Source organism: Oncorhynchus kisutch, linkage group LG5, assembly GCF_002021735.2.
Source record: "Oncorhynchus kisutch isolate 150728-3 linkage group LG5, Okis_V2, whole genome shotgun sequence".
NCBI classification, from domain to species: domain Eukaryota; kingdom Metazoa; phylum Chordata; class Actinopteri; order Salmoniformes; family Salmonidae; genus Oncorhynchus; species Oncorhynchus kisutch.
Genome location: NC_034178.2, coordinates 33,813,218 through 33,838,675, shown reverse-complemented (window position 1 = coordinate 33,838,675; position 25,458 = coordinate 33,813,218). Strand labels below are relative to the sequence as shown.

The 25,458-nt window shown below is 42.8% G+C and overlaps 1 protein-coding gene across 2 annotated transcripts; it reads right to left on the bottom strand.

Moving 5' to 3' along the window:
- Positions 1–835: 835 nt before the first annotated feature.
- LOC109890937 (leucine-rich repeat neuronal protein 1) lies at positions 836–13,692 on the bottom strand. Of its 2 annotated transcripts, XM_020483101.2 has the most exons (3): positions 13,471–13,639; positions 13,247–13,345; positions 836–4,046 (listed from the first exon to the last, which is right to left on the bottom strand). In XM_020483101.2, the coding sequence occupies exon 3, from the start codon at positions 3,796–3,798 to the stop codon at positions 1,636–1,638; it is 2,163 nt and encodes a 720-aa protein (XP_020338690.1). In that variant the 5' UTR covers positions 3,799–4,046; positions 13,247–13,345; positions 13,471–13,639; the 3' UTR covers positions 836–1,635. The 2 variants fall into 2 exon arrangements, with proteins under 2 accessions (XP_020338690.1, XP_031680771.1); XM_031824911.1 differs by having other exon boundaries at positions 13,247–13,692.
- Positions 13,693–25,458: the final 11,766 nt, after the last annotated feature.

Below are 25,458 nucleotides of genomic sequence, written 5' to 3'. Positions count from 1 at the left end.
CTTACTCCCAATAGTAAGTTGAGGCCCCGCTTATGTCGCTTATGCCTGGAACAGGCTCTGCTCATACAGTATGAGGGTGCAGACAATTGGGAGCTGCTAGCATCTCTCTGAATAAAGCTGTGTTGCTGACTGTAAGATAATGCAGCATTTTGTGCTGCTTAATAGTGCCCATTATCCATAATCACATCCTCCTTTGATCTAAGCTCAGCCACTTCATTCCTCCCCTCAATGCTGCCCACACCCATCTCATCTCATCCTGGAGAGTGGGCATGGCAAGGGAGGACACTGTTGCCCTATATGTCATTAAATGGCAGTGTGAACACTGAAGATCTGTCCTCTGTGCCCGGTGGTCTTCATCACTTTGGGAGGCTTGTCTTGCCATTTACTCCCATATGTCCTCTTCCTGGTTTCCAAAATCTTTCATCTGTGTTTTTTTAGGGCTGTTTGCTCCTCGAAGGCTTTTTGCAGCAATAATTGGAGACTAAAGGGGCAGATTTTAATTACGCTCTGATAATTGCTTTTGCAGCATCTCAGCCTCTGTAGTTAGTATCTCTCCACTCCATCTCTCTTTATCACAATCTACACTGTGCCTACACCTACACTCAAACTGATATAATGCATCATTTACCATAATGTCATAATGTAAAACACATCTTTCCATCTGCCCCGCGTTACATGTTTTCATTTTAGTCATATGGAATTATGCTAAACACCGTCTTTGTTGTCGAAGTAAATGCTTAAGGTTTGAAATGAATATATTATTGCAGAGCCTGTTTTTACTATATATGATGTAACATACAAATAATGACACAAGGTCTGGAAATGGTATAAAAAATATGAGGAAAAAAGTATTTTATTTTTGCTTGCTCCTCAATATACAACATACAGTATTTGCGTGTGTAAATCACAACAAACTCAGTGATCGTTGAATGATTCTAGCAAAATCAAAAATAATATTCTGAGAATTTAAAAAGCTTTATGTCTACTTACCTAGTTATTAAACATTCATATTGCTGGTTTATGGTATTTTCTCTGCAAACTTAAGTTCTTAATAAAAAATTACTGTTTGTTAATGTCAAAAAAGTCATTCAAATGATAGTTGATACAACATTACAGAGCAATTGCTAACATTATTCAATAGACAGTATATCAAGTCTAAACTTACTTTGTCAGCTTATATTGTAGTCCATAGACAAATTGGTTTATATATTGCATTGTACAACAGTTAACACTTAAACTGTTTTATGAGAAAAAAACCATTGTATTCTCTAAGAATACTTCCAGAGAAAGAAATCAAAATGGATCCAATTCCAGCTCCAGCAAGTTGATCCAGACTGAATCCATGACAATACCCATGCTATGATATCAAAACAAGTACTCAAAATAAAACACAATGACTACCAAGTCCTGGGAGCTAAACAAAGCTGCCATATTGACTGTCAAAAAGGGGGCAAGAGGAGAAAGGCAATACACTATACTAAAAAGTCTGAAATATCTGTCTGTTCTTTGCCTCAAATGAGCAAAGCAGAAAACTGCAAAAAAATATTTCATATTACTGTCACACAAAGAAGCAAAATAAGTGACTTTGTGCTCCTAAAATGTGTTATTTCTGGTTTACCCCACATGTAGTGGCTTTCACCACATGTAGTAGCTCCGTGTTGTGTCCACCTGGCCTGGTTTGGTCTCTGATGAGGAGGAAACCTCTTTCTCCTTCTCACTGTCCGCCTCCCACAGGTTGATGAGGGGAGGGTAGAGTTCATTGAGGGGGATGGAAGATGTTTTCTGCATGTACTTTTTCAGGGAGTGATTGTAGTTTTTCCTCTTCCACCTCTTGGAAATGTACACAGCCATAGAGGCCAGGCTGATGATGCCGAATATGGTACCCATGACCGCTGCGAGAGCGGTGTTAGTGCCTTGGTCAGATATCTCCACAGTGAAGGCAGCGTGCTTCGTTGTCACATTGACACAGGACTTCTGTGTCTGCTGGTGGATGTTGGAGACGGTGAGACATACCTCATACTCGGTGGAGGGCTGTAGGTGTGTGAGGTTATACTCATGGACATCCACTGGGACCCTGGCTGTGTAGGTGATGTGAGGGTTGTCTATCTTCATTGTGGCAGATGACCACTTGAGGTTGGAGGTCATGACGTTGGAGTTGACCTTCCAGGAAACCAGAATGGAGTGGGACTCAGTCTTCTTCACGTACACTTTCATCAACTGGGTGCTGTCTAAGAGAGTACCATTCACCCTAATAGCAGTCACCCGAGTGTCCGCCCCCTCAGCATTCTGAGCCACACAGGTATACCTGCCAGAGTCCTCGACCTGGATTTGAGAGATACGCAGTGTTCCCTCGCTACTGAGGCTGTATTTATCAGACAGGGTTTCCACCATCACCTTGTTCCCTACAGGTGTGACCCAGTAGATATCTGGCTCAGGCTGGGACATGGCACGGCAGTCCAGGTCCACAGTCATGCCTATGTCCAGGTTCAGGTGGTTGGGAAAGCTGTCGTGGGAAATCATGGGCAGGCACTGCTCTGCTGAGTCCTGCTGGAGCAACTCCCTCACATGCTGACCTCTGACCTCGACTGGAAGAGCACAGAACATGGAGAGGGGTTCCATGAAGCGGATGCTGGTCTTGTTGGAGCTCATCCACTGGATGACGCAGTCACATCGCAGGGGGTTGCTGTGGATGCTGATCTCACGCAAGTTGGGCAGGGAGTCCACAGTGGACTGGTAGAGGGCGTTAAGGGCATTGTTGTTCAACATGAGGCTCTCCAGGGCAGGGACGTCACGGAAAGCCTGGCGGTTCACGTAGGAAAATTTGGGGTTATTGGTAGCCTCCAGCTTGGTAAGCTCAGGGAGGTTATCGACGGCAAAGCGGTCAACGGAGACCAGCTCCCCCATGTTGTTTATGCCCAGCTCTTTCAGCCTCAGCATGTTCTTAAAGTCCCCCTCTTGGATTTTGTGCACAGGGTTTTTGTTCAAGTCCAAGAACTTGAGGTTAGGTAGTTTCTGAAGGGCATTCTGAGGAACTCTAATTAGCTTGTTGTCATAGAAGGAGAGACTCTCTAGGTTGTCTAGTCCCACAAAGGCATTTCCAGGGACGTCTGTTAAATCCATTCCAGCCAGAACCAAGCTCCTCAGGTTTACAAGCGGCTTGAAGTTAAAGTCCAGGATGCCAACAACAGGATTTTCCCCGATCATGAGGATCTCAAGGTTGGGCGTTGACTCAAACCAGCGACTGTCAATGGCCTTGAGCCTGTTGGAGTTGAGATGGAGCCTGAGCAGATTGTGCAGACCAGAGAGGGCGTTTGGGGAGATTATGTTGATCTGGTTATGGTTGATGTAGAGCTCTTGCAGGTTGCTGAGGTCCTGTAGGCAGTAGTCAGGCATTTCAGTAATCTGGTTCTCCTCAAGGTGCAGTGTGGTGAGCTGGGACATGTTGGTGAGGCCCACATCGTGGATGCTGCTGAAGTTGTTCTGAGACAGGTCCAGCTCGGTCAGGTTGAAGAGCTGCTCCAGCTCTTCACTGGTTCTGGCGATGTAATTGCTCTGCAGGAGGAGCACCTGAGTGTCGCTGGACAAGTTGCCTGGAATGCGTGTGAGACGGAGGTCGTTACAGTCCACCGTCGTGGCTTCTCTGTAGGTAGATTGGGGGGTGAACCAGGGTCGGATCTCACACACGCACAGCTGGGGACACTCATTATCTCTCTGGATGGAGGATAGACCAACGGATGCCAGAATCAGGCCAGCCAACAACTGCCCTAGTAGACAGTAGATGAATCTCCCTCTAGCCATGCTGTCTGTCTGTGTTCACCGGTCCAAACCCACAGAGGCTTGGACACCAGAAAAGGTTGATGACCTTGGCAGGAGCTGTGTTATTGTCATTAACCAGAGGTTTTGCTGACTTGTAGTTGTATCCCTGTAAAATGGTCCAGGTGGGAAAGATGTGCAGGGGGTTCCAGTGAAACAGTCCCTGAGTTACAGTGAGCCTCCCACTGTTCTGAGTGTTTCTTTCATCAAAACCTCAGGACTGCACGGTGAGTCTGTAAAACAAAGACAAAAAAGACTATGGGTTACTGTACAGTTTAGTTTAATGCATGGACAACCAGGAACACATACAGTTGAAGTAGAAAAATTACATACACTTTAGCCAAATACATTTAATACAAATTCCTGACATTTAGTAAAAATTCCCTGTCTTAGGTCAGTTAGGATCACCACTTTATTTTAAGAATGTGAAATGTCAGAATAATAGTGGAGAGAATGATTTATTTCAGATTTGATTTCTTTCATCACAAACCCAGGGGGTCAGAAGTTTACATGCACTCAATTAGTATTTGGTAGCATTGCCTTTAAATTGTTTCACTTGGGTCAAACATTTCAGGTAGCCTTCCACAAGCTTCCCACAATAAGTTGGGTGAATTTTGTCTCATTCGTCCTGATAGAGCTGGTGTAACTGAGTCAGGTTTGTAAGGCCTCCTTGCTCGCACACGCCTTTTCAGTTCTGCCCACAAATTTTCTATGCGATTGAGGTCAGGGCTTTGTGATGACCACTCCAATACCTTGACTTTGTTGCCCTTAAGCAATTTTGCCACAACTTTATGCTTGGTCATTGGAAGACCCATTTGTGACCAAGCTTTAACTGATGATGTCTTGAGATGTTGCTTCAATATATCCACATAATTTTGCTTCCTCATGATGCCATCTATTTTGTGAAGTGCACCAGTCCCTCTTGCAGCAAAGCACCTCACAACATGATGTTGCCACCCCCGTGCTTCACGGTTGGGATACTGTTCTTCGGCTTGCAAGCCTCCCCCATTTTAACTCCAAAGATAACGATGGTCATTATGGCCAAACAGTTCTATTTTTGTTTCATCAGACCAGAGGACATTTCTCCAAAAAGTACGATCTTTGTCCCCATGTGCAGTTGCAAACCGTAGTCAAGCTTTTTTATGGCGGTTTTGGAGCAATGGCTTCTTCCTTGCTGAGCGGCCTTTCAGGTTGTGCTGATATAGGACTCGTTTTACTGTGGATATAGATACTTTTGTACCTGTTTCCTCCAGAATTTTCACATCGTCCTTTGCTATTGTTCTAGGATTGATTTGCACTTTTCGCACCCAAGTTCATTAATCTCTAGGAGACAGAATGCATCTCCTTCCTGAGCGATATGACGACTGAGTGGTCCCATGGTGTTTATTGTGTTCTATTGTTTGTACAGATGAACATGGTACCTTCAGGCGTTTGGAAACTGCTCCCAAGGATAAACCAGACTTGTTGAGGTCTACAATTTTTTTTTTGTATTTTTAGTTTTCCCATGATGTCAGGCAAAGAGGCACTGAGTTTGAAGGTAGGCCTTGAAATACATCCACAGGTACAACTCCAATTGACTCAAATTATGTCAATTAGCCTATCAGAATCTTCTAAAGCCATGACATAATTTTATGGAATTTTCCAAGCTGTTTAAAGGCACAGTCAACTTAGTGTATGTAAACTTCTGACCCACTGGAATTGTGATACAGTGAATTATAAGTGAAATAATCTGTCTGTAAACAATTGTTGGAAATATTCATTGTGTCATGCACAAAGTAGATGTCCTTACTGACTTGCCAAAAACTATAGTTTGCTAACAATAAATGTGTGGAGTAGTTGAAAAACAAGTTTTAATGACTCCAACCTAAGTGTATGTAAACTTCCGACTTCAACTGCATAGCATAAACAATTTGATTTATGAGACAGGGAGTTGGTGAAAAGTAGTGTCTGGGGTAAATGTAAGGGTATCATACGTCTAGTCATATCATGTTAACCAGAAGTGACATGTCAGCCATGTTAAATAGAACATGAATGTAACACAGCTCATGATGATGTTGAGAGCAAACCTTCTGTTTGGCTGTCGTTTACATCTTCATCTCCCTGAGAGATTGTTAATGTGAATTATGCGGCATCATCAGTTGAGGAAAAATGCTAAATCAGATCCTTATAATGCAGGCACAATTAAAATTAAAATTAAAAAACTTGTATATACTTGGACACAGATCAAATTCACTTGAGTGCTTTCATCTATCCAACAGGCCCATCAGCAATAGATCATTAGCGTCTCCGCACATCATTAAATACTCTGAGATATGTCCGTATTCTCCATGCCTCTGAAGAAAATAAATGATGGCAAAAATATGTTCCTAGATTATTAATGAAAGAGCCCCTGTGTCCTGGTTTTGGTACAGGAATATGGTGGATTTCTTTAACATGTGTTGTGTATTTCTGAGAGAAGCCTTCAGTGAGCATTGCAAGTACAGTATTTTGTAAAAAAGCATACATCACACTTCTCCTCAGCCTCAACTATTCATCCAGAACTACTTTTGTCCAAGGACAGGAATTTCAGGAGAAGGACTTGTAAATCCAGAATCTAGTCTTGTGAGGAGCAGAACAGGAGCACTGGCATCTGCCATACCATACAGTGCTGACTAACAAATAGGCCACAATACTATTAAACCTCAAGTTAATATGTGATATCAATTAACATTGACTTTAATTGTGGTAATGTTCTTGAACATAATGATTTCACTGACAATTGAGTTGGTTCCTAGGCTTTTGCTCCCATCACTAAAGAGTGTTAGTGATTTTGCAGAGGAGAGGCAAGCACATATGCCCACTTGAGCAACTACAAGGTTCTGTAATTGAGTTCTGAATGTGGCAAGTGGAAATCAATAAGCACTGATTCCTCCCTGTAACTACCGGAACATTCAGACCATTTGAAATAGTGCTTAACTCTTTGAGTACCAATCTGTTCTGTATGTGTAGTAAAAGTATATAATGTAGATGGGCTAGCTGGCTCTACCATGGTGGAATCCTGTAGGGCATTATAATCTGAGCAACACTTAAGAAACCCCGTAACCTAACTAGGTGAATGTACTAAAGGAGGTATCAATCTCAGTGAGTGAGTACTGCATTGCCATAGGCCTTCTTAACCTAACAGAGTCTGTGGTCAACACTCGCTAATAGGCTTTGGAACTAAAGAGCTGGCTAATTCATCTGAGTGCAAAACTGCTTGGCAACAGAACAAGGGTGACATGAAACAAGTTTAAGCTCTTCCTGCACAGGGGATTTTTCTCCTGGGACAGGGTGAAATAAGGGTAATACAGACATGTTCCTGAAGCTAAAGCAGAATAAGTGAGTGGTTAGTTAGAGGTGGAGATCAATCCAAGGAAATGGAACAGTTGAAACCCTCAGGAGAGATTTTTTATTTATTTTATTAACCTTTATTTAACTTCGCAAGTAAGAAAAAAAACATTATTTACAATGATGGCTTAGGAACAGTGGGTTAACTGGTCTAGGAACAGTGGGTTAACTGGTCTAGGAACAGTGGGTTAACTGGTCTAGGAACAGTGGGTTAACTGGTCTAGGAACAGTGGGTTAACTGGTCTAGGAACAGTGGGTTAACTGGTCTAGGAACAGTGGGTTAACTGGTCTAGGAACAGTGGGTTAACTGGTCTAGGAACAGTGGGTTAACGGCCTTGTTCAGGGGCAGAACGAGAGATTTTTACCTTGTTAACTCGGGGATTCGATCTAGCAACCTTTTGGTTACCCAACACTCTAACCACTAGGCTACCTGCCGCCCCGAGATACAGCTCACTGTCTAACTACTTTAATTAAAAACAACTGTAGCCGATCTAATCATGTTATTCACGGACTATTCACAGAAAAACAACATATTCAAACCATTCTATTGAAATGTAAGAAAACTGCTTCTTATTGGACCCTTATGTCATTGCACTAATGCTTTTAATGCACTACAGCATGATAGTAGTCTATGTATTCTGAACACACCGTTTGAGACAAAGGTTGAGCCAGAACAGAGAGTCCTCCGACAGCCATTACTGATAGGCTTAAATAGGCTTAGAAGTAGCCCACAATGCCTCAAAAACACATAAAAGTGACAAAGTTATGCAAGTTCTTAAATCCTGAAGTTTAAGGCAATAAATATGGAGCCTAAAAAGGTTTCACAAGCTGAAGGATTGCCATTGATACCATTGGTTTAAATCTGATATTTCATTTTACTCCTACTGTAGTTATGCATTCTCTCATAATGCCTTCATTTATCACAATGGGGTTAATCTGAGATTCTGTTCATGACTCCGAACGACCTTAGAGATGGGACCATTTCATTGTGAGAGGTGACATTTAAGAGGCCATCATTTCATGTAAGTCTTTGTATTCCAGACAAGGGCTTCAGTTGAAATATTATCTAAAAGGTCTAAGCCAAAGATGAAACACATACACGTTTTTGTTTCTTTTACTCTCGTAGCTTCCCTGACAACAGTTGAAACCAATGAAAACAAAACAAATATTGTTGTGTCCACTTATCACTGTCAGACCGAGATAAGTGTCATTAAACATGTACAAGTATCAATATGGTTATATTGGAAACAGTTTCGTTTTATAAGGCAGGGGGGGCGGGCGGGCAGGGGGGGGGGGGGGGGGGGGGGGGGGGGCACATTTAAGAAATGTATATGAAAGTTTAAGTGGTGTGGGTGTATCATTACTGCCTGGAACCATGACAATACAGCTGAAGAGAGCTTGTGAACTTGGCCAATGCTGTGTTAATAAACAGCTGTAGAGCCACGTTGACACTACCCTGAAACAGCCCTGACCGTGTTCTCCTGACCCAGAGGGCTCAGAGCCAGAGGAAACTCAGCCTTGAAACCTGGCCTCCACAGCCACACAGCAGGGGGGAAGAAAACAACACTACATGGAAGGAAAGAAAGAGAAAGCTATTCAGTTTGAATCACGACGGGCCTTTGTATCTTTCAATGGGGGTACTTAACCTAAATACAGCAGTCACAGTTAATACTATGTGATCCTATGGTTAAGTGATTTGAAGATCACAATTTTCTGTGATATTGTAGTACAGCCTGAGATGTGTATGTGTATGAATTCATATGGGTACAAAGCTACTTTAGCACATGATATGTAAGTGCAAAATTCCTTGGTATACATGATTCTTGGGCATCATAGGTTACTGGTACGCACAGTAGTCGTAGCTTGTCTGCTATGAGCCAAAATGGCATATGACAACCATGAAAAGGACTATTATTGAGCGATACACCTGCCATTGTCTATCTAGAAAACTCTCTGTCCTTTGTCAAGAACACATACTACTTCTACCTTGGTGCACCTGCTACAACATGTAATATCGGCTAAACTGTGTACACGACCAATACACTTTGATTTTCAACACCAAGTTATTGCAGTCAATGTTACAGTATGCTATTCTGTTTCGTGTGAACGTTTCCATGTTGGCTTTCATCTGATGTACTCCATTTTAAATATAAAGAGACTGCGACAAAATAATGACATTCATGATCTGACTGTGTGTCCTTGAATGGGTGGTAATGGAAATAAGGGTGTTCTTGAATGGATGGTAAAACTAAACAAAAGTATGTATGGGAAAATGCAACATTTACAGTGTATACAATACTTCAATCAAACCCCAAGAGGACAACCGCACAGTAAATATCTGGTACACAGACACTCAAGACTACACATAAAAGACACACAACACAGAGCTTTAAAAAAAATCAAATGTTAGCTGTACTCTTGTTATATAGTTACACATTACAATACAAATCTGTGTAATCAAATAGAAGAGACTGTGCTGGAAAATCTAATGGTTCACTTCACTACAGTACCTCTAGTTGTCAGATAAAACTGAATCATGCAAAGAATACATGAATACAAATTGACAATTGAGAAATATTTGAGTTACAGGATTCTTTTTGAATGCTGATGGTTAAGGATTTGCTTGTTCCCAGGTCTTTGATATGTAATGAGGAGTGAAATCCATTTTTCCATGAGAAGGGTGTTTACTTTCAATCCTGTGTACACAGTGCATATTACTCACAGAGATGTGAGCAATAGAAGACATGAAATCCCATCCTGTAATTCTGACATCTAAATAAACAAGATAAGGCTTCCCTTAGGGACAATCAAATTTAAGTCAATTCTCCACCATCACCAATCCCTCGAGAACTCCCTCTAAACCAAGTGAATAAACTAATTCCACAGAGGGCCGAGTGTCTGCGGATTTTCGCTGCCTTCCTTGTACTTGATTGATGAATTAAGGTCAATAATTAGTAAGGAACTCCCCACACCTGATTATCTAGGGCATAATTGAAAGGAAGAAGTAAAAACCTGCAGACACAAGGCCCTCCATGTAATGAGTTTGACACCCCTGATCTAAATGGACACTCACGCTCAAATAAATGTTTTTAAATATTCAAATGTAACCTTTACTGAACTAGGCAAGTCAGTTAAGAAAAAATTATTATTTACAATGATGGCCTATCCGGGCCGGTTTGTGCGCTGCCCTATGGGACTCCCAATCACGGCCGGATGTGATACTGCCTGGATTCAAACCAGGGACTGTAGTGACGCCTCTTACACTGAGATGCAGTGCCTTAGACCGTTGCGCCAGTTGGGAGTCCTATGCTAACTCTATAATTGAGTAACAATGAGCAATACAAAATGAGAAAGTAGATTTTCAACACACTCGTTCATTTGAGTAGTGTAAACATGAAGTCAAAGACAACGAAAAGTGTTGATAAGCCCTGAGGCACTCGAGGGGCAGGCTTGAAGGGTGCTCAGAATCCATTATTCTGATTCCTAAAAGCCCATGAACATTTACACCTCCGTAAGAGTCTGGTGGGCTGTGATTGGGAAAGGAAATTGGTAGCTAGCACAGAGAAGATTTTTAAGAACAGTAAGTATTCAAATAACTATATTCCCCTGAAAGGGTGGGAGAGGTGAAATAAGTTACATACAGGAGAGTTTGGGAGGGAAGTATGTTGTACAGTATGATACGAGGAGCAGAATCAACTGGCCGGCTCAAGTTATGTCCTGCATTAAATGGTTCAGCCTCTTCATGTCCTGTCAACATGAGAAGATGCATGTTGATTATAGGCTAGATTAGAATATGACAAATATTAATATTGTACATCTCTGTAGTCATAAGATATCTGTGAGAGAGGTGTGTTGAGTCTTTCCGGTATTAAGAACACTGTAAAGTGAAGCGTTACCTGAAATGTATGCTCGTATTTGTAGCCTGTGTCCTTCGCACTGAGAAAATAGAACAGTAATGTCCCACCACTAAGCCTGGGGTGTTTGGGCCCCTAAGCACACTGTAAAATTTCCATTCTGCACAGAATGATTTCTTCAGCTGATTATGAGGACAGAATTAGTTGAACAGCTGCTGAGCCTGTGCCATGCCTTATCTCTGAGATCCACACAAAGACTAATGTGTTGCAACACCCTCCACCCACCCCTCCCCATCCCTACCCAGCCCCAAGGGAACTCCCTTCTCCATGGTGGAGAGCATTGTGGCTCATTGTGACAGACACACGCACCCTATTAGCAGGCCTTGTGTGTGTGTGTGTGTGTGTGTGTGTGTGTGTGTGTGTGTGTGTGTGTGTGTGTGTGTGTGTGTGTGTGTGTGTGTGTGTGTGTGTGTGTGTGAGAGTGTGTGTGTGTGTGTGTGTGTGTGTGTGTGTGTGTGTGTGTGTGTGTGTGTGTGTGTGTGTGTGTGTGTGTGTGTGTGTGTGTGTGTGTGTGTGGAGGGGGAGGGGGAGGGAAAGGGGGGAAGGGTTATACCCCCAGGGTAGACAGAAGAAAAGGCCAGACCCCTCATCAGGCACCTTGCCACTCTTCTGCCTCTCCTCTAATACTTTGTTCTTGGAGTTTTGATAAATGGATTTGCCCGCCGTTCACTGTCAGTTCTGGTCTTGGATTGTAACTTGACATATCACATGGGGCTCACGACAAGGTCAAGTGTTGTGTCTTTAGCATTACTCATCTCTTTATTTGAACTGCTGTAAGAAAAAGGTCATCCTCAACACTTTATTTTTCAGTCTAGACTCTGACAGCCTATGCCATACTGCCAACACTGACTGAGGCTCAGTAGGCAAAGTGATGACTTGACAATTCTAGCATAGGCAACTTGAAACCACAGCAATGAGTGACATTGTATAAAACAATGAAAGTCTGTAGCTAAGTGATAACAAATGACAACTTTAACAGACTGACCGATAACAAATTGGATTCGGTTAGAACTATAATTTTGGATGGTCAGTCCTTGAATCCATAGCTCTGTCTATGAATTTGAGAGTGGTTACATTTCTCCAACCCCATCCCTCAGCTTTTTACCGAAGTATGGGCTGGGATCATCTTTGTTAATGTTTCTACTGTTGATTACTGCTTTAAAACAGTGCCAAAGATACTGCTCCACTACCATAGCCTAGCCTTAGTGTTGACAAAAACTGTTGGTCATACAAAGGGGGAATAAGAAGCGTGTGAGACAATAGTCTTAAGTTAATAACCTCAGCTATTGCATAGGAGCAACAGCTGCAAAACAGCAGACGCGTATATACAATGACAATAGGCTACCCCACTCCCTGCCCCCCTTGTCCAACCTGTTCTCACTTAGATATTCTTGAAACATTTAACTTTTTTTTCACACAGACCGGTTGCCTGTTCGAATTCTGCCGATATAGACTAATGAAATAATCGAGACATCTGCCCACATGCTTTCGCATCTATATGCAAATCACATTTTCCCTACGTTGCGTGCACCACGCGAGCCTACCTACATTTATGCGCAGCGGTGAGCCACACGAGGATCAAAGTTTGTTTCCGAGCACGTTATCTGACGCATTGAGATGTTGAAATTTGTATAATTCTGACTGTGAATGACCGGAATATAATTACAAGAATAATAGATGCAGATATAAAACAACAGGGAGAGTAGTCTTACTCCTGATCAATTATATAGATCTCCTGATATTACATTATTATAGAAATCGGTTGTCTATTAGTTATTATGTCGTATAAAAGGCTATTTCCTTGGGTCCCTCCACCCCATGCACAGCAAGACATGCCCTGGCAGTGATACGGTAGGTTGTTAGCAAACAAATACAATTTTGTTAGGGAAATGTCCTTCACAGAAAAATTGATACTATGACCCCTGTTTTTTCTGGCCACGTTTAACCTTATTGTGAAGGTAAGTGTCAGACAATCGGTGCACAGCCACGGAGTTCCAGTTTTCATAACATCCACGTCCACCTGTTTTCATACTACTGCAAAATACCTCGAAAGAGCATGGCAGGCTACAAAATAAACAGCTTCCGTTGAATATATTCTGACTTTGTTCAAACATTAGCCTAATTAAAACAATAATTGTAAGTATTGGCCTCACCTCGTTGACATGCAATCCCGTCTCTTCTCAGTTGCATCCAGTTTCTTTGGACATCAGTAAGGTTTATGCAAATAGCCTTCACCTCTATGCGTCAACAGCCTACATCCCCAACAAATGCATACAATAAATACACAGATAGCCTGAACGGATTCCTTAAATATGATCATGTACAATTAATCTTCCTCTATTCCATGTGATTCAAGCAGCAACTCAGGTAAGCTAACCTTCGAGCAGAGCATAGTGCAGATTGCAGAGACATCCAAACGCCAACTGAAGCCACATTGACTAGTTGCCTGCCGATATTCTACTCTTCGCCCGTAGCCCACTGCTCCTTCAAGGAAAATATGAAAACAGCACCTGGCGCTGTCCAGACGAGTCAGCTGATTCCTGACTACGCGATTGGCTGCTGGCTGGTGCCTGTCATTCTCGCCCAAGCACCATCTGTTCGATGATTGTTGTGATGGGGACAAAGGCAGGCGCTAGGGCTGCGCAGTTGGAGAACGAGGGGAGTGCATAGAGAAACGCAAAGGGGGGCACTTTTTCTTGATTTTCCTTGTGAGAATGTCTTCTGCCTGCGGCCCCCTCCTTCATCCAGGCTGCATTGCTACGTCTGTTGCCCCAGCTTGACAAGGAGACAATGTACCTCTTTGTTTTGCGGTCGTTAAGTTGCTCTGATTAAAGTTGTTTAATATGCAACCCATTCTATTTGTTGCTCCACTTGAACTTTGAAACATTGTATACTTTTAACAAATGTCAGCAATAACTGGAGGGGTCTTTTTGTTTGAATAGAGATATATTGCAGACCTTCAGCAAAGTTGAATTGGCTGATTAATTATTGACAGTCTCACCTATTTTAGACCAGATAGACAGAACCCTAGGTTCATGGCAAGACCTGAAAAGGATTTAAATCCCAAACCAGATCTTTTCAGGTCTCAGTGACTCAGATGTAATGGACCCAACACATTATTCAGTGTTGTAGTTGCAGCATAAACATTTGCGCAATAGTGTATGATGGGCATCACATTTATCACAGGGGACAGTTTTAGTATGCATCATTGCGTCCTGTGTCAAAAGGTTGGCTGGTCCTCATTAATGTCCTGTAGGTCACTTCATTACTCCCTCTTTGTTTACAAAGCTCTGCTAGGCCTACACAAGCTTCAGACTTGCCTAACTTCGGTGTTGAAGTATAAAAACGTGAAAAACTCGTTCACAGGGTTGGTTAACTCTTGAGGTTCCTCAGGTCTCCACTGAATTAGGTAAATTCGCTTTTAGTTTTAATGCAGCTCACTGCTGGAACAATTCACAGATCTTATTAAATCTTATTAAAATAGGGTGTTCTGGTGCCACTTAGGCACCAGAACATGTCTCAGTGTAGACTCCTTGTTAAAATAAAGGTGAAATAAAATTTAAAAAAATAAAAAATTAATGATGCTGAGAATCCTTTTAGTGAGGGTTGAACCCACATGAACCCACTCCAAGTTCAGGAACACACGAGGCTGTGTGAACCTGCTCATGCAACACAACCCTGTTGCCATGTCTCAAAGTACATGGCAACAAACCAGAGGGCAGCCAAGTGAAAGCTGAAAGGGTTGAAGTGGAAGACCTGCATGAATAATTGCTCCTCCACCTCTATTCTCCATCCATCTCCTGCTCTCTTCACATCCATGTGTTGCTGGAGAGCTTTTCTTTATTAGAACAAGAACTATGCACTCCAAGCAATCCATGTCATTTTGAATACAGTAGACCTAAATGTTTTTTTCTGGTAGACACCCCTTACCCTGCTCTGTAAATGTCAAAAAGGTCCAGTTTATTTTCAAGAAAGTGAGGCTTGATGTCACTTGGACTGCTCTCCTTGAGTGTTCTTCACTTTGAAGCACCTTGATCTCAATGCACTCCACAACATGAGATAGATGAGACATGCACACTCTTGAAATCTAAGGTTCATGACTGGCAAGATTAACTATTCCAAGTCTATGCTCAGTGATTCATTCCAGTTGAAAGTGGACACATCAGGTTGAGACTGAAATCATAACAGGTTTAAAGATTTAATCCTGAACCTAATCTATCCTCGATCTACGATCCCTAGGCATAAAAATACTTATGTGTTTGTGAACTGATTGACTGGTCAAACATGATATAAAAAGGACTGATACCAAGCCTTTAAAAAATTACCCTGAGCTTTCATCCTTTCTGGAAAGATAAACTAAACCGTTTTAGCTGTAGACCAGAAGGTAGATCTTGCAGACTGTGCAAGACCCATGGCTTCAAAACCTCCCTTGGTGAGGTGACAGGAGAGGTGGGCAGGGAGGAGGCAGGTAGAGAGGAAAGTTCTTATCGACTCCTCCCAGGGCCCTGTTTGTCCGTCCCTGTCCACGGAGAGAGATGAAGACAGATGGCCAGCTCTGGCCCTGATAGAGAGAGGCTGCAGTGAAAGCACAGGCTGTCTGGAGCTGGATGGGCAGATGGATTGACCAAATAAGGTAGGGAGGAATGTCAGGAAGAAGGCTCCATCTTGCACCGCTACCTCTTCCAGGTGTATTGTGGTGCTATATGACAGTGGAGCTGCTTTTTGATGATTCATGTCTGTTCATATCGGAAAAATGCAACATTGGGGTGATCATAGGCATCGACTGTTTGTAATTAAAGCAAAATGATGATGTATTGTTACTCATGAGAACTTCACAGCCTTTTCATTGAGGAACTTCTCGAAGGGACATCTCCCACCGGTCATGACAGTAGATGACAGTAGTTCTTCAAGGTCTTGATACATGGTCCTTGGTGTAGTCAAATGGGCCTATCACACACAAGAGAATATAATGGCGGTAAAGACTATATTGTCTCATTAAGATCACAACACACAGATAGTTGCTCCAGTTGTGATAGACTCTTTGGCAAGCGTGTCCTGCTTTCATTCCAGAGATTTTGTATTCACAGTATTGATGCCGGGTATTGATTCCTCCCATTAACTTGTGCGGTAAACAGTGTGGTTTATCAGGTGTTGTCATCTGCTTCCAGTATGATTCTCTGTGAATACTAAAGTCCACATCGCATAACAAGCGTTAAAGGGAGCTCGGGAGGACAAACAACAAACACATTTGTGCTTGGTGTCTCTGTTTCTAATATCCCTTAATCTCACAAAGGGACAGTCTCTGGAATGGCCAAAAAGCTATCACTCACAGCTGCCAGCTGCAACTGAATGACTGTGATGTTTTATGTGAAATGTTAGGGGGTGTGAGGAGAAAACTAAAACAGTTCAGAATATGGACCATGTAAGGAATACTTATTGGTAACTAATACTGTTTAGGAGTGCGTATATATATATATAGCTGTATCAAGTGAATTTGTTTCCATCGGTTTAACTTCACGTCTGATGATGGACAGTGATAACAGAGAGTGTGATTAATGTGACTGATCGTTACTCATTTCCAGGATGATGTGTCAAGTCGAAGTGAGAGGTGCTGTGGGAGAGTCTGGTCAGACTGTGAGCATGATGCCTGGCCAAAGTGACATGGCATTTAGCCGTGAATCAGCCAGGAGGTCAGCCTGTCAGGACCACTGACCGTCAGCCATGTACGTGCCTACTGACACTACTTTGAGGAGGCAGCACCAGATGGAGACATTCACTCAGCCTCATATAACTGTTCTACAGAAGTATCAACAGTATCTCTCTTCACACTGCAGCCCTACTGACTGAATGTGATCGAGTGGGAAGGAGCTCAGACACTCCTCCTCTTGGACAAGTCAAACATCGTCCCACTGCAGCACATCGTGACCTTTCTCTCTTTAAACATGATCTTCTCAACATTCACCACAGATCACACTGGTCTTTTCCTGCAACAGAGCACAGCCCTGCTCTTCCCAGACTTGTCCAAAGCAAAGGTGGTGGATAAATTAAGATAGTTCACTCAGGTCTACTGAACTAGGCGTGTCTCCCATAGACACCAATGCATTTGCAGCTGGGCCTGGTGTACTTAATTCACTGACTTTCATTGAACTGAAAAAAAGAGAGAGAAAAAAACAGGGAGGGGGGTGGTGTCTCGCTTCCTCTTTAGTTTCTGTTTAAAGGTATTTTCTGCTCTGCATAGCTCTGAAGGCTCTTCCAGCCCTTTTCCTACAACAGTCATGCCTCACACCACACTTCTCGCCTCCACTGGCTGATTGAAGTTTGTTCATATTTCACTCGGAGATGAGAATAAGAATGTAGGGCAGGCTTAAGCCAGAGCCTCTGCAGGATATTGAGACCAACTTGTCCTCTTAATCTGCTACCTGAGGCAGAGGTAGTGCAAATTGCAGATATGTTACTGTTAAGTTATTTCATTTCCATTCAACGTCCCATTCTTGCTTGTAATAAAGGATGCAGGATTATGGCAGTTTAGACATAATAGTTTCAAAGCACTGGCCAATAGAAAAGAAGGTTATGTTATCATTTCATCTATTGGAGGAATCCACAGTTGTATACTTCCCCTTAACCAGCACATAAACAATCTGGTGACATTAGTTCCATTTAAAGTCACAGGACTTGAACATGACACATGCTAGATTCATGAGCTCTCATATTCCAGCTGAACACCTATAACATTAGCATGACAAAAATAATCTGTGAGTGTGTGTTTTCAGAAAGTATTCACACCACTAGACTTTTTCCACATTCCACATGTTCTGTTACAAAGTGAGATTAAAATGGATTTGATTGTTCTTCTGTCAACAAACTACACAAAATACTCTGCAAGGAAAAATAAAACACTAACATATCTTGGTTAGATAAGTATTCAACCCCCTGAGTCAATAAGTGTTACAATCACCTTTTGCAGAGATTACAGCTATTACAGGGCCCTTCTGGATAAGTCTCTAAGGGCTTTGCACACCTAGAATGTACAATATTTGCCCATTATTCTGTCAAATTGGTTGTTGATCATCGCTAGACAACCATTTTCAAGTCTTGCCATAGATTTTCAAGCAGATTTAAGTAAAAACTGTAACTCAGCCACTAAGGAACATTCATTGTCTTCTTGGTAAGCAACTCCAGCATAAATGCTGTCTTGTGTTTTAGGTTATTGTCCTGCAAAAAGGTGAATTCATCTCCCGGTGTCTGGTGGAGAGCAGCCTAACTACCACATTTTACTCTAGGATTTTTCCTGTGCTTAGGTCCAATTCCTTTATTTTTTTATCCTGAAAAACTTCCCAGTCCTTAACAATTACAAGAATACCCATAAAATGATGTATCCACTACTACTTGAAAATATGGAGAGTGGAACTCATTTCGTATTCAGGACCAAAAAAGTGAGTTGCTTTGCCACATTTTTTTCCATATTACTTTGGCGCCTCGTTGCAAACAGGATGCATATTTTGGAATAGTTTTATTCTGTACAGGCTTCCTTCTTGACACTCTGTCAATTAGGTAAATATTTTAGAGTAACTACAATACTGTTGATCAATCCTCAGGCTTCTCCTATCACAGCCATTAAACGCTGTAACTGTTTTAAAGTCGCCATTGGCCTCATGGTGCAGTCCCTGAGCAGTTTCCTTCCTCTCCAGCAACTGAGTTAGGAAGGACGCCAGTATCGTTGTCGTGACTGGGAGTATTGATACACCATCCAAAGTGTAATTAATAACTTCACTATGCTCAAAGGGATATTCAATGTCTGCTTTTTTAAATTTGACCCATCTACCAATAGGTGCCGTTCTTTGAGAGGCATTGGAAAACATCCCTGGTCTTTGTGGTTGAATCTTTGTTTGAAATTCACTGCTCGACTGAGGAACCTGACAGATAATTGTAAGTACAGAGATGAGGTTGTCATGCAAAAATCATGTTAAACACTATTATTGCACACACAGCGAGTCCATGCAACTTATTATGTGACTTATTAAACACATGTTTACTCCTGAACTTATCTAGGCTTGCTATAAGAAAGGGGTTGAATACTTAATGACTCAAGACATTTTAGATTTTCATTTTTAATTCATCTTGAAGAACAGAATTCCACTTTAAAATTTTGGGGTTATTGTGTGTAGGCCAGTGATTTAAAAAAGAATCGCTATTTAAATTTAAATTCAGGTTGTAACACAAAAAAATGTGGAAAAAGTCAAGGGGTGTGAATACTTTCTGAAGGGACTGTACAGTATGTGTACATCTGAGTGTGTGCCTCCAGGTATGAGAGTCCTCACTGCCCCCCCCCCCCCTCAACCCACTCCTCACTCCTCCTCTCACTTTCAGTAAATAACCACCCAGGTGGCGTTGGGGAGAAAATACCAAATGTTAGTGCTTCTGTGTTCAGAATGGCTCTATCCTCAGGCAATGTGGTAGCTAGTGACTGTGGGTCAAAAGTGAGAATCACAAAGTGGATGTCTGGGGATAACAAGGTCAGGGGTAGTGCAGTGATAGGGATGGGAGGAGACAGGCAGGGAGAGAAGATATCGCAGATAGACTAATAATGCGTGCATTGCTACAGTTGCCAGGCAGATTTGATAGCTTGACGTTGACTATGCAGCCTGTCCTTTCCCTGACTGGGGGAATCTCATCTCTTCTGCTTGCCTACGCTCTCTCTTTCTCCCTCAGGTCTAAAAGGTTTTTATCCTTCTCTCTTAAACACACACACACATACACACAAACGCACAGTCACATGCACACACACACACACATACACACAATACATAGCTAAATGTTCAGGTTAGATAAATTCATAAAAATGGAGGAGCTTGAAGTGAACCACCTCAGTACCTGAGTATTTCAATAAATAAACATCCAGTGAGAGAGTTTTGCTGTAAGCTGTCACTCATGAGAGATGGTGGTAGTGTAGTCATCAGTTAAACATCCACAGGAATCCCCCAGCATTTCTCCTGGGGAAGGTCCACTGCCTCTGCATCACTGGAGATCGCATAAATTAATTTACTCAGCACATGCACAGGACCACGCCTTTTAAATACTGAATAACCTCTATCTAGTATCTACACATGTGCCTTTCATGGGCTGCTATACTGTACGGCCATCTCTCACAGAGTAGTGAGACAATAAAGTAGACGAGCTCAGGGTGAAGATCTCCTCGCAGAGAGACATCAGGGACTGTAACATACTCTGTTTACGGAATCATGGCACTCTACAAATATATTGTCCCGTCCCTTCAGCCAACAGGGTTCTCCTTCCATCGCACAGACAGAAAGAAAGAACTCTGGGAAAAATAAAGTTTTTTTCTTTTTTTTTACAGGAACTCAAGTCCTTTTGTTCTCCCAATCGGGAATACCTTACCATCAAATGCTGACCACATTACCTCCCGAGATAATATTCTTTGGATCATCTTCGCTGCCATGTACCTGTATATTCCCCCCCAAGCAGACACAGCGACGGCTCTGAAGGGACTATGTGCAAACTGTAAACCTCATATCCGGAGGCCGCATTTATGGTATCGGGGTACTTCAATAAAGGAAATCTAAGGAAAACACTATTGAAATTCTATCCACACATCTCCTGTGCTACATACGCAACACAGACCCTGGATCATTGCTATCATTGCTAATTTCCCAGTCTGGGAAATGTTCTTGGTTGCTTCTGAGAATAGTGTCCACGTATAGACTGACGCAGCAACTGGGTTCATCAGGAAGTGCATAGAGGATGTTGTTCCCACTGTGATGATGAGAACAAGAAAAAAACATGGATAGATGGTAGCATTTGTGAAGATGGAAAAGCACAAACCACTGCATTTGGCAAGGGAACTGGGAATATGGACATGTACAAAAATACCAGCTATGACCTCTGTAAGGCAATCAAAGAGGCAAAACGACAGTACAGGGACAAAGTGGAGTTGCAATTGAATGGCTCAGACACGAGACGTATGTGGCAGGGACTCCAGACAATGGACGAGCGAAACACCTTCTTCGCCCCCCTTTGAGGAAAACATCACCAAGCCCCGACGCTGACGAGGACTTTGTGCTCTCATTTTCCGTGGCTGACATGAGTAAATAATTTAAGCTTTTTAACCCTCACAAGGCTGCCTTTATCCAACTTTATATCTCTTTTACTGCCCGGAAGGCCTCTGCTGATCCTGTAGCTATTGTATGCTATTTAGAGCGTTGGACTAGTAACCGGAAGGTTGCAAGTTCAAACCCCCGAGCTGACAAGGTACAAATCTGTCTTTCTGCCCCTGAACAGGCAGTTAACCCACTGTTCCTAGGCCGTCATTGAAAATAAGAATTTGTTCTTAACTGACTTGCCTAGTTAAATAAAGGTTAAAAAAAATTAAAAAATCATATGCCTATGAACCAGAGTAATACTGTTACTACTAAGGTGGTGTGCCCTAGTAGGAAGTCCACCGTGTGCAGCTCACCCTGCACTAATAAAATAACCTGAATATGTCTCTCTCTGCTAAACTTCCCAGTAAAGCAAGAAACATAATTAAGCATCCCAGAAAAGTGTTAAAAATAGCCCACGTTAACATTTGTAGCTGAAGAAACAAGCGAAAGATGTAACAGATTGCATTCATATTCTGACAGTCTCTGAAACTCACTTTAAAAATACCTTTGATTATAAAGTGGTGCCAAAGGTGGAGATGTGGCTGTTTATATTCAGAACCATATTCCTGTAAAGCTTAGAGAGGATCTCATGTTAAATACTGTTGAAGTAATATGGCTACAGGTTAATCTGCCTCACCCACCCATTCTGGTGGGAAGCTGCTATAGACAACCAATTGCTAACAGTCAGTATCTAAATAACGTGTGAAATGCTTGATAATGTGTGTGATATCAATAGAGAGGTAATTCTTTCTGGGTGATTTAAATATTGACTGGTTTTCATCAAGCTGCCCACTCAAGAGAAAGCTTCAAACTGTAACTAGTGCCTACAACCTGGTTCAGGTTATCAGTCAACGTACCATGGTATTTACAAACAGTACAGGAATGAAATCATCAACATGTATTGATCATATCTTACTAATGCAGCAGAAATGAGTTTAAAAGCGGTATCCAAATCCATCGGATATAGTGATCACAATATAAACTCTGCGAAAAAAGAAACGTCCTCTCAATGTCAACTGCGTTTATTTTCAGCAAACTTAACATGTGTAAATATTTCTATGAACATAACAAGATTCAACAACTGAGACATGAACTGAACAAGTTCCAAAGACATGTGATTCCACAGACATGTGAATAATAGAATTTGAATAATGTGTCCCTGAACAAAGTCAAAATAAAAAGTAACAGTCAGTATCTGGTGCGGCCACCAGCTGCATTAGGTACTGCAGTGCATCTCCTCCTCATGGACTGCACCAGATTTTCCAGTTCATGCTGTGAGATGTTACCCCACTCTTCCACCAAGGCAAGTTCCCGGACATTTCTGGAGGGAATGGCCCCCCTCACCCTCCAATCCAACAGGTCCCAGACGTGCTCATTGGGATTGAGATCCGGGCTCTTCGCTGGCATGGCAGAACACTGACAATCCTGTCTTGCAGGACATCACGCACAGAATGAGCAGTATGGCTGGTGGCATTGTCATGCTGGAGGGTCATGCCTGGATGAGCTTGCAGGAAAGGTACCACATGAGGGAGGAAGATGTCTTCCCTGTAACGCACAGCGTTGAGTTTGCCTGCATTGACAACAAGCTCAGTCCGAAGATGCTGTGACACAGCCCTAGACCATAACGGACCCTCCACCTGCAAATCAATCCCGCTCCAGAGTACAGGCCTCAGTGTAACGCTCATTCTTTTGACGATAAACGCGAATCTGACCATCACCCCTGGTGAGACAAAACCGCCACTCGTCAATGAAGAGCACTTTTTGCCAGTCCTGTCTGGTCCAGCGACGGTGGGCTTGTGCCCATAGGTGACGATGTTTCCCGTGATGTCTGGTGAGGACCTACCTTACAACAGGCCAACAACCCCTCAGTCCAACCTCTCTCAGCCTATTGCGGACAGTCTGAGCACTAATGGAGGGATTGTGCGTTCCTGGTGTAACTCGGGCAGTTGTTGTTGCCATCCTGTACCTGTCCCGCAGGTGTGATGTTCAGCTGTACCGATCATGCGCAGGTGTTGTTACACGTGGTCTGCCACTGCGAGGACGATCAGCTGTCCATCCTGTCTCCCTGTAGCGCTGTCTTAGGCTTCTCACAGTACGGACATTGTAATTTATTGCCCTGGCCACATCTGCAGTCCTCATGCCTCCTTGCAGCATGCCTAAGGCACATTCACGCAGATGAGCAGGGACCCTGGGCATCTTTCTTTTGGTGTTTTTCAGAGTCAGTAGAAAGTGGTCTTTAGTGTCCTAAGTTTTCATAACTGTGACCTTAATTGCCTACCGTCTGTAAGCTGTTAGAGTCTTAATGACTGCTACACTGGTGCATGTTCATTAATTGTTTGTGATTCATTGAACAAGCACGGGAAACAGTGTTAAAACCTTTTATAATGAAGATCTGTGAAACTATTTGGATTTTTATGAATTACCTTTGAAAGACAGGGTCCTGAAAAAGGGATGTTTCTTTTTTTGCTGAGTTTAGTAGCCATATCTAGGAAAACCAAAGTTTCAAAGGCTGGGCCTTGTGTATAAGTGGATTTATACAATACATTTTGTAGTGATTCCTGTGTTGTTAACGTGAATAATATTTGTTGATCCGTGCTGTGTAATGACGAGCAACCAGATGCTGCACTTCAAATCAAATCAAATCAAATGTATTTATATAGCCCTTCTAACATCAGCTGATAACTCAAAGTGCTGTACAGAAACCCAGCCTAAAACCCCAAACAGCAAGCAATGCAGGTGTAGAAGCACGGTGGCTAGGAAAAACTCCCTAGAAAGGCCAAAACCTAGGAAGAAACCTAGAGAGGAACCAGGCTATGAGGAGTGGCCAGTCCTCTTCTGGCTGTGCCGGGTGGAGATTATAACAGAACATGGCCAAGATTTTCAAATGTTCATAAATGACCAGCATGGTCAAATAATAATAATCACAGTAGTTGTCGAGGGTGCAGTAAGTCAGCACCTCAGGAGTAAACGTCAGATGGCTTTTCATAGCCAATTATTAAGAGCATCTCTACCGCTCCTACTGTCTCTAGAGAGTTGAAAACAGCAGGTCTGGGACAGATAGCACGTCCAGTGAACAGGTCAGGGTTACATAGCCACAGGCAGAACAGTTGAAACTGGAGCAGCAGCATGGCCAGGTGGACTGGGGACAGCAAGGAGTCATCATGCCAGGTAGTCCTGAGACATGGTCCTAGGGGTCAGGTCCTCCGAGAGAGAGAAAGAATGAGAGAAAGACAGAATTAGAGAGAGCATACTTAAATTCACACAGGACACCGGATAAGACAGGAGAAGTACTCCAGATATAACAAACTGACACTAGCCCCCTGACACAAACTACTGCAGCGTAAATACTGGAGGCTGAGACAGGAGGGGTCAGGAGACACTGTGTTCCCATCCGATGATACCCCCGGACAGGGCCAAACAAGAAGGATATAACCCCACCCACTTTGCCAAAGCACAGCCCCCACACCACTAGAGGGATATCTTCAGCCACCAACTTACCATCCTGAGAAAAGGCCTAGTATAGCCCACAAAGATCTCCACCACGGCACAACCCAAGGGGGGGCGCCAACCCAGACAGGAAGATCACGTCAGTGACTCAACCTATGTAAGTGACGCACCCATCCTAGGGACGGCATGAAAGAGCACCAGTAAGCCAGTGACTCAGCCCCTTAAATAGGGTTAGAGGCAGAGAATCCCAGTGGAGAGAGGGGAACCGGCCAGGCAGAGACAGCAAGGGTGGTTCGTTGCTCCAGAGCCTTTCCGTTCACCTTCACACTCCTGGGCCAGACTACACTCAATCATATGACCCACTGAAGAGATGAGTCTTCAGTAAAGACTTAAAGGTTGAGACCGAGTCTGCATCTCTCACATGGGTAGGCAGACCATTCCATAAAAATTGAGCTCTATAGGAGAAAGACCTGCCTCCAGCTGTTTGCTTAGAAATTCTAGGGACATTTAGGAGGCCTGCGTCTTGTGACCGTAGCGTACGTGTAAGTATGTACGGCAGGACCAAATCGGAAAGATAGGTTGGAGCAAGCCCATGTAAGGTTGCAAGTTCATATCCCCGAGCTGACAAGGTACAAATCTGTCATTCTGCCCCTGAACAGGCAGTTAACCCACTGTTCCTAGGCCATCATTGAAAATAAGAATTTGTTCTTAACTGACTTGCCTAGTTAAATAAAGGTAAAAAATATTTTTTTAAATAATGT